Raw genomic sequence first — 16,177 nt, 5'->3', positions numbered from 1 at the left:
GCCCCTACACCCAATCGACCTCGCACCCACCGGTTCCTTCTGGCGAGGCTCGAGGGCAGGGTGGCAGGTAGCATCCCCTCACCCAAGGCGTCTTCCCCACCTCCAGCCTCCCCAATACCAGGAGCACCCGCGCGTTCTCCAAGAAGCCAGGTGAACGCCCCCCGCCACGCCCCAGCTCAATTTCCCCGCCCCTTTCCCTTCTAGAAGGTGCTTCCTAGGTCCCCTGCGCCCACCCTCTACCCCCGCCTTATGTGTAGCATTGTCCGCATACACCGCTCCCCACCCTGGTGGTTCGTTCCTGCCCAAGAGGACCCCCGGCGCAAGGGCGACCCTAGGGCAAGGTGCTCCCCCAAACCCCCAGCTCAGTTCCCCAGCCTCTAGGCGCTAAGCCAGTGCTCTTCGGGTTTCTAGAACTCTCAGATGCCAGAAACGCGGTGTTCCCTCGGGCGACCCCAGCCCATCCCCATCCCCACCGCGGCGGGGTTTCCCAGTTCAGTTCCCGCGTTCCCGCGCGTCGCGCACTCCTGGCTCAGTTCTGCGCCCCCGGGCCTCCCAGGACCGTGCTTGCGGGGCTCCCTGCAGCCCTCAGGGCCTGGCCGTTCCCTCCACGTCCCCCGGCGGCGCATCCCGGCCCAGTGCGCCCCCAGCTCGCGGGTTTGGCGAGGACGTCTGGGCGCAGCCTCCTCACCTCCGGGTGTGCACCGTGGGGCTGTATTTGCCTTTGTTTCTCTTCTTGAAGAGCGAGTTCATGGTGGCAGTCGGGGTGCGCGGGCGGTCAGGCAGCTGGGCAGTAGGCGGCGGGAAGGCCCTGCGCGCACCCAGGGGCGGCAGCGGGCGCAGGTGAGCGAGTGGCGGCTCCGGAGCCCGACTGCGGCGCGACTGCGGCACCCAGTCACTACTCGCGGGGGGCGGGGCGCCCGCCAGCCACCGGCTCTCTGGGCGCTCCCGGGAAGGTGGTGCTTACCTTCCCGGAGGAGGGGCCACCGGACGGGCGGTGCTTCCAGGCGCGTTGGGCGCGCGCCCTTGGCCCGGCGGGAGCGAGTGGGGTGCCCGGCCTGGGCCGGGGGTGGGGATACGGGGTCTTGTCCGGACACCCCGTTCCCAGCCCGGGCACTCCAATGGCTGGGCACCGGGCGGGGTCGCACAGGCCGCTTTTCCGAGCACTCTCAGCCCCACCCTCTCCCCCAGGGCCTGGCGCGCCCCCTGGCTGAGGGACATCACCTGCCTCTCTGCTGCGTCTTGTTGGCTAACACTCAGGTGGGCCGCCCAGATCGGTGTGGCAGAGTCGGGACACGGGTCTCTGTGCCCCGGATAGCTAGTGAATTATTACACTCAGGTGGTAGCCGTGTTGATGGCAATTGAGAAAAGAGGGCTTCGGTGTGTGCCGCCCAACTTCAGATGCTGCCGCCACAAACGGTCTGCTGACTCCTTGGCAAGTCTTCTTTAGCACTCCCAGCCTCAGTCTCCTTATTTGTCAAACAGTGACAACCGCCCCCATCCCACAGGGTTATTAAGAGATTCTTGTAGATAACTCACACAAAGCACTTAGCACAGTGCTTGGCCCAAGTCTGCAGGAAGCTTTGCCATCATTATTATTGAGCCATCTAGGGCAGACAAAAAAATCCTTTGAAACTTTAATAACTCCAGGCCCTGGCAGGCTAGAACTATTTCATGGCTGGTCATAAAAGCTGCTGGATTCCGGTTCAGAATAGCCACATTGCACAATTCTGCCAGCATGTGCCCGGGTTACACTGTGTGTTGCTGTGCGCCTGGGGTAGATGGGGAACCAGTGTGTACCCAGGGCACAGTGTGTGCAGTGGAGAAGGCGGCAGTTGGACAGACACTAAACCCAGTCCGACTGTGAGCCGGAAGGAGGCCCCGACAGCTGGGAGGGGTCAGTGACCGCCTGGAGGGCACTGGGAATTCTGAGACCCTCTGAGAAGGAGATGTCAGAAAGCAGCGAGACATCACGGCCAAGGGGCTAATAGGACGCAGACGGGAGCAAGGAGGTCTGTGGAGGAGGGAGGCAGGAACTCCCACTGAGCACCCACAGTCCTCAGGCCAGTCCCTTCACCACCTGTTTTTTATGATAAAATAAGGAGGTTGGTGGGGAAGTAGATTCCCAAGAGCTTACCCTGCCCAGACCCAGCAGCATTTGAAAACACCTAATGTCCTTTGGGCCTTCTCTTATTTCTGCCACCAAAGGACTGCAGTTTCAGTGTTACAGAGACTCTAGGAAACCTTATTCTTAATGGGGCATCTGTGGGTGGGCTTAAGGGGGTCTGTGAATCCCCTACAGTTGCTTTCAAAGTGTGTGTCCATATGTGCGCTTGTCTGGGGGAGGGTCTATCACTCCCAATGGATTCATTCATTCACTCATCCAACATATGCTTGCTAACACTCTCCCAGCCTTGGCTGCCTGGTTCTGCTACATTGATGAGAAAAGGGAAAACCCAAAAAACAGCAAAGGGCCTTTCTCTTGGGGGAGGGGGAGGGAGATTCAGCCATACTAATAATTTTTAAAAATTGATGACCCTTAAATTAACTTTTCAAGTGTCTGGGAAACTAAAAAGGATACAGGGCCCTGCAAGACACAGTGGCTCTGAGGTGTGCATCAGAATCCCCAGGGGAGTTTGTGAAAATGCAGATTCGAGGGCTCTGAGCTCCTAACTAGAGAGTGTGGGGGGTGGGGGGGGTCAGGAATCTGAACTTTTGGCAAGTCCCTCTCTGAGAAGCCAGGATGAAGGCATCCTGCCTGCAGCCCCTCCCCGCCAGCTGCTCAGGTGGGGAGCCCTAACAGACCTTCCTGCCAGATCTAACCCTGCCATTTCCCGTGAACTTGGCTGTGCCTGGCTCCTCTCTCAGGTGCTCCTCCCTCCCCCCCCCCACCTCATCCCCAGGCGTGGAATTAAACCACCCGACAGCGAACGGCTTGAGCAATTGCCTCCATCTAGCAGTGAATTCCTTTCCCAGGTCTGAGGTTAGGACAGGCCTCAGTGTCAGCCTCCAGCTAGCTGACACTGAAGGCAGATGTCAGGGAAGAGCCAAGGTTTCAGAGCACAGGTGGGGGGCCCACCTGGGACCTGCAGAAGCCTCAACTCAGCAGAGAGCTTGTACCCAGAACCCCTTCCCCACACCTCATGTGGGCTCCAGACAGGGGCTCAGGAAGGAAACTTGTTGGCCCCTCGGCTTTTGCCCTTGTGGCAACTCTGCCTGGAAACCCTTTCCTTACTCCCATTACCTTTTCCTCATGTGGGGCTAATCGGCTCTCAGGGGATGCTCAGGGCAGCACTGTTGCTGAGGAGGAAGCTATGTGATGGCCAATGGGAGAGGATGGTTTAAAAACAACAGCAGGGCACATCCACCCCGGGGAAGACCCTGCCGGTGGAAAAGGAGAGGTGCTGTGCAATACTGCTGAGGCACTTGTAGTCAGGCGTCAGAAGCAAAGTGCAAGGGACACAGACGGTGAGGGAGAGAAGATACGTGTGTACATGCACAGAAAACTTCTGGAAGGATCCACAAGAAACTGTTAGCCGCGAGTCCCCTCGGGAGGGACGAGAAAAATCTGACTTTTCATTGCACACCTTTTTATAGTTGTTTGGATTTAATTTTTTATTTATTTGAATTTTTTAAACATTTCTTTTGGATTTTTTTTTTTTTTTGGTATGTGCTTGAATTGCTTTTTTAATGGCTTCTTACAGTTACTTAAAAAAAAACTCACTTAAAAATGATCCAAGTCTGATGGTGGCTGGTTAGGTCAGTTGGTTAAAGTACGGCGCTTTTAACAACAAGATTGCCGGTTCGATCCCCACATGGGCCACTGTGAGCTGCGCCCTTCACACCTAGATTGAAACAACTACTTGACTTGGAGCTGATGGGTCCTGGAAAAACACACTTAAATAACTAAAAGTTTACAATGACCCAAGTCTGACATTCCCTCTTCCCAGAGCCTTCCTTGCTGCTCCCTCCCATGCCACCCCTCAACTTCGTGCCCCTGTCAGTACCCACCACACTCTGTGGTGCTAATAACTTCCATCCTTGTTGGAAGAGGTATTGGGAGATACTGGTGGATAAGGATTATGGAAGATATGAAATTTGGGGGAACTAGAACCCACGCTGGGGAAGGAAGCCACTCTATTGTCCAGTTGCTGAGAGCCTGAGACAAAGATACAACTACAGAGTCCCCTCGGATAAGTCTGGGAAGAAGAGTCTTATTAGGGCTCCAGAGATGGGGAGGGAGAGCCCTAGATCGGAGCCCTCACTTAGTCCCTTTCAGCTGTGTGAATGTGGGCAAGTCATTTTGCCAGAGCCTCAGTTTTCCTCATCTGTGAAATGGACACAACTGTAGCATTTCCCCCCCCACACCCCCCGTCATAGGGTGAGCTCCCATTTGTTCAGCACTTGGCATGCCCCCTTGGCAATTAGTGAGAGTCCAACAAATGGGGAGAGGGTTACATCTGTAGGTGGAAGTTCGATGCTTAGGGGGTTGAGGGGTACAAGCAATTACAAGAACTTTCTAAATCTCCTTTCCCCCCACCTCCTAGGAACTTGAAGTTCAGCTTACGGGAAGGAATTAGACCAGGGACTTCCAGGTTGGCAGGCTCATAGCTCAGCTGCTCAGTAATAGCCATAACATTGATGATATTAATGCCATTTCTCATTTCTCATTTATTGAAGGTGATTCTGTGCCAGGCAACATGGCATGTGTTTGACACACCTAAACTGATTGATTGACCCCAAAGAACCCCCCACGGGGGGGGGGGGAAGAGCTCTTATCTCATGTTCCAGGGAAGGGCACTGAGGTCCTGAGAGGTCTGTGTCAGCTGGGCTGGTGCCCCATCAGCCTGGTCAGCCTGCTCCAGAGCTGGAGCTCTCAGAGCCCCCACCCTCTCCACCCTGCCAGGCTCTGCTGACTCAGCTGGGCCCCCGCCCAGGAGCTTAGGGGAGAATTAGCAGGTTTAGGGAGGAATTCTAGTTGTGCCTCATCATCCCTCCTCCCTCATTCTTTAAAAGCTGGGCTTTGAGCTGGCGTGGCTGTGTGCATACATGTATACATACGTGTGCACGACACTCGTCTCTGGGCAGGCAGGATGGGTGGGAGCTGTGTTCTGGCCCTGTGCATCCTCCTCTGGGCAGATGGGATTTGTTTGGTTCCCCTCTTATGCCAAGTGACTCATCCCTCTGTCGACCTGGGATGGGGGTTTAGGGAGGGTGTTTGCTTTCCTGGTGTTTGCTTGATGCTTAACCCCAAGGAGATGGCACCTCCAGAGCCATCCGGTTCCCTAGCAACCAGGCCAGCCTGGGCCCCTGAACCCTGTCCTCTCTGTAGCTGGGCCAGGATTCTGGCTCCCAGGAGGCTACCACTTTCCCGAAGGGTCACCCACACTCTCCTTGTTTGCTGTCATTGTTTCCCCAGCAGCTGGAGAGTTGCTCACCCACTCGTGGGCTGGCTAGGGTGTTTCCGTGAACCAGTTTGAAACAAGAAGGGCAGCATTCCCCCAGCCCTGGAGAGAGGGGAGTGTGCAGGACTGGGTGGCCTGTTCCTTTCCCAAAGAGCCTTCTCCTCCCAGGGTGGAGGCCTGGCCTACTCTCCTGTGGACAGCCATTCTCCTGACTCCAAATGCATGGCCTCAACCCTACCTGGGGAGCATTTACAAATGCAGATTCCGGGTTCCTGCTCCGAGATGACGGTGGGGTAGGTCTGTGTAGGGCCCAGGAATCTGCGTATTAACAAGCACATAACCCCCTCCCCTGGATGCTAAAACTGGTGGTTTCTGGGCCACTCTGAGAAGCAGTTGTGAACAGGAAGAGATATGGCACAAGCTTAGGCCCTGGTATACAGGCCCCTGGGAAGAGCCCATTGGCTATAGCTTGAAGGCAACCTGGTTTGAATCCTGGCTCTCCCATGCATCCAGTTATGTGGCCTTGGGTGGGTGGCTTAACCTCTGTGAAGCTTGGTTTCCTCATCTGTGAAATGGGGACAAGCCAGTACACCTGGCATGGAGGCCCCTCTCCTCCCTGCACTCCAAGGAGACAGCAGGGGCCTGGCCCAACTTCAGCCCGAGTTTTGTAACATTTGTTTACTTCTCTAGCAAAACAATGCAAGGGATGGAAAATCATGCTGGCCCTCCAGCCCAGATGGGCTGACTCACAGTCCTGGGCTGGGGGCCTGGTGAGCTCCCCACAGCCCTCCCTGGGGCCAGAGGGAAGGCTGGGCTCTGGCAGCAGGGAAAGGAGAGGGTCCAGGGTGAGTCATCACTCTGCCTGCCCCTGAGTCATGCCCCAAAAATGTGCCCCAGGTTTACCCTCTGGGGGGGCCCTTGGCAGGTTGCCCCATCTTGGCCACTTTCCCACTGCCTGCCAGGCAGCCTTCTCCCCCCCTCCCCCCCGCCCCAGCCCCTACTCTGATGACGCCCTGCCAGCCCTTCTTGGATGCAGGTGTACACCTGTAGTGCTGTGTCTGTTGTCAAAATACTGAAACAGCTCCTCACCAGTGGTTGAACAGTGGCTGCTCCCAGCCTCTGGTGCCCCTGGCTGCCCTGGCCTTTTCCCCGGAACCCAGCCCCTGAGGGGTTAAGCCTCAGCTCAGCAGGGGGCCTCTCCAGCCCTGCCTCACCCACAGGCTGGCGCCCACTCTGATCCAGCCACACTGCCCCATCAGTCTATCTTGTAGATCCAGGCCTCACGAACCCTGGACTGCTTTCTAGCACAACCTGTCCCACATCTCTGGACACCTCATTTCAAGCCTGTCCCTGGGCCTCTCAGACCAGGCTGGGAGGGCCACCCAGCAAGGAGGTCACACTGTAAGGGCAGAGAGTGGAGCCAGACAGGCTCTGCCAGGCCTGGGATTCCCCAAGGACAGGCTGCCCAACCCAACCCCAAAAATTCTGTGCTCCCCTCAACGCCCAAGCCTACTTCCTCCCACCCCCGCCTACCTCACAGGGCCCTGCCAGGGCTCACGTCTCCCCAGGTCTGCCCAGACCAGTGGGGCTGCATTTCTGGGGCCAGTGTCCAGGATGTGACAGCTCATGGGGATGGCCCAGGTCAGGAGGTCAGGATCCCAATCCTTCCTGAGCCTGGGGGCCTGAGTGATGGACAAAGCTGGTGACAAGGGGCAAAACACACAATCAAATCAGGTTTTAGCTTGAAGCCCACATGGGTTTGAATACTGACTCTGCTGTGCATCCTGCTGTGTGACCTTAGGCAGGTGGCTTAACCTCTCTGAACCTCAGTTTCTCCATCTGTCAATTGGGGAAAAGCAAGGGAGCTATGATGTCAAATCCCAGCTCCTAGATTTCCTGGCTGTGACCCTAGGGAAATGTCTTCACCTCTCAGAACCTTGGTTTCTCCTCCAGCAAAATGGGAACACTCTGGCACCTGCTCAATAGGGTCTTGAAAGGATTCAGTGAAGTCAGACATGCAATAATGACTTCAACCACTTTTACTGAACATTTACTACATGCTAGGCCCTGTGCTAAGTGCTTGGCTTGGGGGTTGGTACTATGTTTTCAAGCTGCACTGAACTATGATGGATATACAATAAAGTGTATGTATTTAAAATGTACCATCTGATGAGTTTTGACATAAGCAACCAAGAGTGAAAGCATTACCACAATGGAGATGAATGAACTCGCCATCTTCCTCTCCCCATTTTTCAGATGTGGAAACCAAAAAGACATTACGTGTTTGCTCAAGGCAGTCAGGAGGAGACTCAAGATTTAAACCCTACCATCTGAGCCAGTGCCCTTGTCCCTACCCTCACCACCATTCATCAGGGTGCCTGGCACAGAGTAGGTGCTTACTGTCATTGTTAAATGAATGAATGAGTGAATGAATTAATGAATGAATGAATGAGAGGGTCAGTATATAGTGGTGGTCGCAGGGAACGTCTCCAGGGGAGAACCAGCCACGGGTTAGTAGGTCCTGACTCAGAACTACAGTAGAAGAGAAGGGGTTCATTCATTCATTCATCAGATCTTTACTAAGCACCTACTATGTGACAAGTCTTGTTCTAGGCACTCAGGATACAGGTTGAGTATGAGACACAGGTTCCTGCCCTCAGGGAGCTTACTGTATAGGACTGGGGTAGGGATGGGGGGACAGTGTAAGTTTGAGGCCACCTATGGATGGATAATGGCACCTGACCTCTGTCCCCAACGACAGAGTCATGGAGCAGGCAGACAAAAGTCGTGGAGAGGGGCCCAGGGACACTGAGGAAAGGAGCCAGATCCAAGGATGATGGTGGTTGTCGCCCTGGTAAGGAAAGAAGGACCCCCAGTTCCCTCATCATCCTCCCTCCTGAGTATCACTGACATTTCCATGGGAATCAGGCTCCTTGACCACCCTAGGGGAGGATCTCCACCTCTCGCCCCCACAGTGCCTCCCACACATTCACTCATCCATTTATGGAGCACTTACTGTATACCTAACCCTGGGGGATACAGCAGCTAACAAGTTACAGCCGCATATTCCCAGTCTGGGAAGGGGAGAGAAAATCAAGCAACCACATTTTTAAGAAATGAAATAACCTAAGTGCCCATCAATGGGGGAGTGACTGATAAATGATGAAACACCATAGTCTGGAAGGGTGGACAGGGGTCAGGAACGTGAGGAGGACCTGTAGGCCTCACAAGCAGGGAAGCCTGGGGTGTAGCAAATAAAAGTAGCCCAGCATTGGGTGTTATACTGGGGGTGCCAAAAAAATGTATAAAAGTGGACACTTCAGTCAACGTTGCTCAAGCAGTAGTTTGCCGTAATCAGAAGTATCTGGATGCTGATGGTAACCACTGTGAGTATCTCTTGTAATTGCAGAAGTCAAACGTGACTTGTATTCATCTTTTGTTATTGGTATATATTGAGTATTACAATTTTAATAGTTTTCCTTTCTTAAAATGTGTATACATTTTTTGGCACCCTCTGTATTTTCGCCATTTGTGATTTAAAAGAGAGCTGCCCCCGTATCTCGGTGACTTTGCCCTCTATGACTGTCTGCCTCGGTCTACCCAGGCCCTTTGTCCACTCGCTCTGCTGAAGTCAAACATTCCTGCCTAGGACCTGGGTGGCCAAGCCCCCACAGGCTGCCCTGCCAGGCCATTCTCTGGTCACTGGCTCAGGCTTAATCCCGCCCAGGCCTGGGCCCAGCCTCTGGGACTGATGAGTCAACACCAGTTGGCTCTGGAGAAACAACCCCTCCTCCTGGCCTGAGGTCCCTGTTCCACCCCGGCCCTTCCCAGTCCATCCTGTTCCCTCAAAGGGCCCAGCTTCTGCTGGTCCAGGGAACGCCAGAGCAGCCCTGTCCAGGGAACTTCCTGCGACGATGGAAATATTCCGCATATATCTGGGAGCCACTACCCACATATGGCTATTGAGCAACAAACTGTGGCTCATGCAACTGAATTTTTAACTTTATTGTCTGTATTATATTTACTATTGTTTACATAAATATATGATATGTTCAAATTCATTTAATCAATTGAAACTGTTGCATGTGGTTGGTGGCTATTGTACTAGAGGCTCCAGAAAGTCAGCCTGGGTCCAGGCTTGAAAGACAAGTGGGCAGCCTGGGACCCTTGCCTCTGCCCCAGGGCAGAGGCAGCTCGGAGAGCTGGTAGGACAGTTCAGGCCTCAGGGACTGACTGGGGGGGATCCCTTGGGGTCAGCACTGTTGATGGGGCGAAGCTTAGCTTTGGGTGCCCAAGATTCTGACCTTCCCAGCCCCTTAGTCTGACCCGTTTGGTGGGCAGAATCATGGCCTGAGCTGACCGCTTATTGTTAGAATGCCCAGCTCCAGCACTATACACAGCCTCCTTCATTTTCCCGGGTCTCTGACTGATTAGATTACAGCCCTGCCTCTCCCTCTGCTGGTTCCCACTCCCCTGATGCTGCTCCCCACTCCAAAAGCTCCCAGAAGACCTGACCGAGGGTGGGGGTTGGTGGCACATCTAATCTGTTGCAAGGCAATGGTGATACATTCTCCTTCCAATCAGGAGTCAGAGTCTGCAGCTGCCCTAGGCTGTTCCTGAATGAGCTTGGGTACAGGGACTTGGCTTGTGAAGTAAGCCCAGGGCACAGGAGTGGGGCACAGGAGAGAGAGCAGGGTGGGGAGGGAGTAGGCTAGCCAACTCTGCAGTTGCAAGCTGGGCCCTGCAGTGGGCTGGTGGTGGCCCCCAAAAGATAAATCCAAGTCCTGACCTCCCTGCAACCTGGGAATATGACCTTATTTGGGAAAAAGGTCTTTACAGATGTAATCAAGTTAGGAATCTCAAGATGAGATTTCTGGATTTAGGGTAGACCCCGCACCCCATGACAGGTGTCCTTGTAAGAGAAAGGCTGAGGGAGAATTGAGACACACGGAGAAGAGAAGGCGGTGCGACCATTGACTGAGGTAGAGATCTTGAGGGACTCGGTTTGAGGGTCCAGGAAGAGGCCATAGCCCAGGAATGATTGCAGCGTTCTGTGAATACAGTGAAAATCACAGACTTGTACCCTATAAATGGGTGGACTGCATGGTGTCAAAATCACCTTTTAATAAAGCAGAGTTGGGCCGGCCGGTGGCTCAGGCAGTTGGAGTTCCATGCTCCTAACTCCAAAGGCTGCCGGTTCGATTCCCACATGGACCACTGGGCTCTCAACCACAAGGTTGCCAGTTTGATTCCTTGAGTCCTGCAAGAGATGGTGGGCTCCACCCCCTGCAACTAAGATTGAACACGGCACCTTGAGCTGAGCTGCTGCTGAGCTCCCGGATGGCTCAGTTGGAGCGCGGGCTCTCAACCACAAGGTTGCCGGTTCGATTCCTTGACTCCCGCAAGGGATAGTGGGCTGTGCCTCCTGCAACTAACAACAGCAACTGGACCTGGAGCTGAACTGCGCCCTCCACAATTAAGACTGAAAGGACAACAACTTGACCTGGAAAAAGTCCTGCAAATATACACTGTTCCCCAGTAAAGTCCTATTCCCATTCCCCAATAAAATATTTAAAAAAAATAAAAAATAAATAAGTAAAGCAGAGTTACCACTTTCCTACACTGTACCATCTCAAATGCCACCCCTCAACAAAGTCCCATGGGAGCTGGTCCCTCCCTCCAATGTGGCCCTATTTACTCTTTTTTCTTTACTTTTCCAATGTGATTTTTAAATATTATTGTGGTAAAATATACATAACATAAAACTTACCATTTTAGGTGTACAATTCGGGGGCATTAAGTACACTCACATTGTTGTGCAACCATCACCACTATCCATCTCCACCACTATCTTATCTTACAAAACTGAAATTCAGGGCCCATTAAATATTAACTCCTGTTCCCCCTCTTCCGCTCCTGGCAACCATCCTTCTACTTTCTGTTTCTATGAGTTTGACATAGGGACCTCGTATAAATGAAACCGTACAATATTTGTCCTGTGGTGTCTGGCTTCTTTCACCTACCATAATGTCCTCAAGGTTCATCTATGTTGTAGCAGGTGTCAGAATTTCCTTCCTTTTTAAGGCTGAAAAATTTCCATGTTGCCCCCATTTTAAAGAAGGGTACATTGCGGCCACATACACTGCAGAGACACTGGGAGGTGGAAGGACCAGAACGCATACCCAGGCCAGTGTGACTCCAGCACCCACCGCTCACCACTCTGCACCCAGCCACCTCCTGAGCACCATGCTGACTCCCCTGCACCACCCTACCTTTGCTCCTGCCCCCTTCCCTCCTCACTGAGTGCTCCTAGGGCTCAGAGGCCCTTTTACTCACCTTTGGACCCCGACCGAACATGCAGCTCCAGGTGGAGTCCGGAAACAGCGGAAAAGCATTTGTGGAAGTGACTAGACTTGGAGATGGGTGGGGTCTGGCTGTGCAGCCCCTTGGGTCAGACTCCCCCAGACTCCAGCTCTGTTCAATCAAAGCCGCCCAATGATCAGGACCTTTGCATAGAATTGTGCAGGCTACAACCTGCACACCTGTACACAGCTGCCCTGCCAATGATCCCTAGGGCCCTCCAGGTTCCCTTCAGGTTTCTAAATCCTGGAGGCCTCTGAGCTCCATCTGAGAAGGGAGCAAAAGGAACCAGAGGCAGCCCCTGGGACAAATGAGATGTGGTGCAGAAAGCAGACTGGGGGTTGCCAGAGGCTGGGGGAGGGAGGAAGGACGAGTAACTGCTTGATGGGACTGAGTTTCCTTTTGGAATGCCCTGGAACTAGATAGTGGTGCTGGTTGCACAACCCTGTGAATGTACTAACAGCTACTGAATTGTACACTTAAAAATGCTTAAAATTGTAACTTTTGTATTATGTGTATTTTACCACAATAAAAAAATGCCCTCCTCTCTCCAGTTTCAGTACTATCGCAGGGCCGTTATGTATTCTAGGGCCGGGATGGAGGACCATTTATGCCCACAAAGGTCTGGACCCTGGGCCCTCTCACTCCACCCCTCTCTTCATCCCACCTGTTCTTGGTGTCACATTGAGTTACCCAACTGTGGACATTTCCCTGCAGGACCCCTTTCAGGGGCATCTGTGTTTGGACTGGGCCCAGGGTTTTACTCAAATAAATGCATCACTAATGGTTGAATTTCCTGCAGCAGTTGGCCTATCTGTAGGGAGATATTCAAAGACCTGGGGTGATTTCTGGAGTCTTCAAAATCTATATCACCAAACGGCAGCTTTGACTTGGTTATTCCCACAGGGCAAGTAGGAAGCAGCAAGTAGGAAGAGGCTGGAGGTCCTGCCCCCGGGACCGATTTCATGCCTCTAGTATTCCCATCGAATCACCCCATCCTTCTGGTACCTTCTTAGTCTGGGGCCAGGATGCCTGGCTATCATTTCAGCTCAGACTAGGAAATCATATTTTTGGGGTAGTTCAGCTGCAGCCCTGGAGGAAGAAGGCTTTGGAGAACCAGAGCCCTGGTTTGAGTTCCATATTAGCTGTGTGACCTTGAGCAAGTTACTCAACATCTCTGTGCCTTAGTTTCCTTGTCTTTAAAATGAAGATTAAAATAGTTTTGATCTTAGTTTTTTTTAAATTTAGGTGATAGTCATGTAACATAAAATGAACCATTTTGATGTGTGCAATTTGGTGGCATTTAGTGCATTCACAACATTGTGCCACCACCACCTACCTCTATGGAGTACCGGAACATTTTAATCACTACAAGGGTTTTTTTTTTTTTTGAGGATTAAATGTGTGAATGCTTGGAATGATGCTTGGTACAGCAAGTGCCAATAAGTGCTCAATAAACGGTAGAACTAATTACAACAGTGTCCATACAGGTAACGCGTGGTGGGTGGTGGTATTAATTCGCTGCCTTTGAGCTGGAGGAGGCGGAGTTAGGTTCTCACTCTCCTCTGGGCCCCGTTTTCCACTTGGAGCTCTCTACCCACCCGCTGTAACACCCCTCCCCTCACCCGCAGTCACGTCCTCACCAGCGGGGGTGGGGAGGTGGCGCTGATGGAACCAGGAAATTTGGACCTTCTTCCGCAGTCTCAGGGCTTCTCCTCGACTCCTTTTGGCTCGTCTTGGTCCACTCCCTGCCTCTCCCACGCTCGCGGCTGCTCCCTCAAGCTGTCACCTCCTGTGACAAAGGAAGCACGTGTGAGGTGCGGTGGCCAGGAAGATTCTGCCTGGGCGGAAGAGAGTGAATGGGAGCGGAAGCACGCCCACATCTGGGAGGAGCGCTTATGAGCGCACCACCTCCCTTTTCAGGTCCGGCATTTACTCCGAGCATCCTGGGATCCCCTGCATCCATTCCCGAGATCCCCGGGAATCTGTATTTGAATATTCTCCCTGCTGAAGGGAGTCTTAGGAGTTGGAAAGTTTGGGACAGACTACTTCCGCCGCATCCTTCCAAGTGTAAACATCCCTCTCTGTGGTTACTTTGTGCCAACTTAACGCCTTCTGTGCTGTAACAACAGCGAAGTGTTAATGCTCACTACGCACCTGCACCGACAGCACTGACAGTCAAGAAAAGCGTGCTAGTTTCCTTGATGAGCCCAGAGTGCAGCAAAACACCCCTGGACCCCTCCCCCCTACAATTCCCCTTCGTGTGGAGACTCAGGAGCAATGGACTGTCGTTTGCTGCCACCTTGTGGCCTGGATGGGAACTTTGTACTCCATTTCCATCCTTGATAATCAAGAAAACGGACTTAACACCTACTGTGTGCCAGGTAAGATCCTGCGGACCTGAGGGCAGGTGAACAAGACAGACACGGTCCCTGACCTCGTGGAGCTCACCATTTCCAGGGAGAGGCAGTCAACAACCCACAAAAAAATTAATGAGTAAATAAGATGATAATAGAGTTTGATGCACTCTGGGAAGGAAACGGGCTGGGTATTACAGGCTGCAAAGATACATCTGATAAATGGAGCATTGTCTGTTTCCCTGTACATCCTCTCCTACCCAGGACTGTGGGCTACGCAAGGGCACGCGCATCTGTCTGATTCCCCCTTGTAAATGGGTGAAGTCACCCAGTGCTGGCACAAAGTACGTGTTCAGTAAATGTCGAATGAATGAATACACGGATGACAGAGCTTCTTGGCTCCTCCAGGCCGAACAGATGGGGAACGGGAAGGGAGGGCTTATGGAAGGGAGCCTGGGTCCCTGGGGATCCTGTTAGGGCTGGAAGGGTTTGGGTGCCAGCTAAAATGAGGATGATGGGCAAATATCACCCTCCCATGGAGGCCCCAGTCCACCCTGTTTTAAATTGTACCCTCACTCCACTTGCTTCTTGAACCCCTTCCCCACTTATTTTTTTCAACTTGGCATTTTCCGCCATCTCACATAGTATATATTTACCTTATTTATTTAACATCTGTCTCCCCCCACCCGGAATGTAAAGTCCACGAGAGCAAGGGTTTTTGTGTATTTTGTTCACTGATGACTTTCCAGAGCCTGGAAGGACTTGACACTTAGCAGGTGCTCTGTGAATTTTTGTCAAGTGAATGAACGATAAATGGGCGGGACTTGGGGCAGGGCCATGAAGCTCTGGGGCGTGGCCAGTGGGAAATGCGGGGTCTCAGAGCCCAGGAGGAGCAGGTTGATCCAAGTTAGGGAAGAGGCCAAGTGTAAACCGTACTAGGAAGGGCGGGGTTGGGCGGGGCAGAACTAGACTGGGGGTGGAGCCTTGGAGCGGGGCGGGGCCATTCCCGAGCCTGCGAGCTTTAGGGATGGAACCAGTATGGGTTAGGAACCTACATGAGGCGGGGCCAATCTGGGGGAAGGGCCAGGCTGGGGACGTGGTCAAGAAGACAAAATGAAGGGATGGGGGCTAAAATGGGGCGGGGCCAGGCCGGGGCAGGACCAGTCAGGGGGCAGGGAAAATCTAGGCGGGGCCATGGCAGGACGCGTTGGGCGGGGCCAGTTCAGGGGCGGGGCGGGGCCAGTTGGGGCGGGGCGGGGCCAGTTCAGGGGTGGGGCGGGGCCAGTTCAGGGGCGGGGCAGGGCCGGGATCTCCGCTGTCCCGGGTCCTGGAGCGCTCCCGCGGGAGAGGTCTTTCTCCAGACCCGCAAGCCCCAACCTGGCCCGCCGGGCCCCAGGGTGCGCAGGACCGGACGCCCCAGGCTCGGCGGCTACTGACAGACCTCGCTTCAGGCGCTGTGCTCCGGGCCAGGCGGCCACGGGGTCCCCGGAGGGCTCTGCTCCGCACTGACCCGGGGCTGCGTCCCCGAAGACTCCCAGGGCGAGGGTGAGTGGAAATTGCGGGGGGGCCTGTGCGTGCCTGTGTTTGTGTGTGCATATGTGCATGTGTGTGTGTGCGTGTGTGTGGACGTCTGTGCGCACCAGGGGAATTGTGTGTGTGCGTGGAGTTGGGTAAGTGCATGCTCCAGGGAGCTGAGTATGTGTGCAAAGTTCCGTGCATGTGCAAGGGCGGTCCCATGTGGGAGGAGAATCGTGCGTGTGTGCTTGACAGAGACAGTGCATGTGAAATTTGGTGAAGACTATGTGTGTGTGTGAGTGTGTGTGTGTGTGTGTGTGTGTATATCTTGGAGGAAATGGGAGGGCAGGTGCAATGATTCTTCGGGGGGTACTATAGGGTCAGAACATTTGTGGTGAGCTGTGGGGTGCGTGGGTGAATTGTGGGAGTGTAAGAATTGCGAATGTGTGTTTCCATGTGAGTGGCAGTGAGGGGTGCTTCTGGGGGCCTCCACGTGATGGGGTGGGGAAAGTTTGGGGGTACTGATGGTACTTGAAGAGGTGA

At 53.6% G+C, this 16,177-nt stretch overlaps 2 protein-coding genes across 2 annotated transcripts in view; one reads left to right on the top strand and one right to left on the bottom strand.

Moving 5' to 3' along the window:
• The window catches only part of PPL (periplakin), a 45,767-nt gene extending 44,633 nt beyond the window's left edge, over positions 1-1,134 (bottom strand). The window contains exon 1 of the mRNA XM_019756411.3: positions 689-1,134. Within this exon, the coding sequence (XP_019611970.3) occupies positions 689-750 (62 nt within the window). The 5' untranslated portion in view covers positions 751-1,134. The remainder of the gene's footprint in view (positions 1-688) is intronic.
• A 14,489-nt stretch (positions 1,135-15,623) lies between these two features.
• Positions 15,624-16,177, top strand: part of SEC14L5 (SEC14 like lipid binding 5) — a 47,164-nt gene continuing 46,610 nt past the window's right edge. Inside the window, exon 1 of the mRNA XM_019756468.3 lies at positions 15,624-15,664. The gene's annotated coding sequence lies outside the window, so the exon portion shown is untranslated. The remainder of the gene's footprint in view (positions 15,665-16,177) is intronic.

This window comes from Rhinolophus sinicus, chromosome 10, assembly GCF_057876585.1.
Source record: "Rhinolophus sinicus isolate RSI-liver-muscle chromosome 10, RSI-T2T, whole genome shotgun sequence".
NCBI lineage: Eukaryota > Metazoa > Chordata > Mammalia > Chiroptera > Rhinolophidae > Rhinolophus > Rhinolophus sinicus.
The sequence above is the reverse complement of the archived record's forward strand: the minus strand, read 5'-3'. Positions and strand labels throughout refer to the sequence as shown.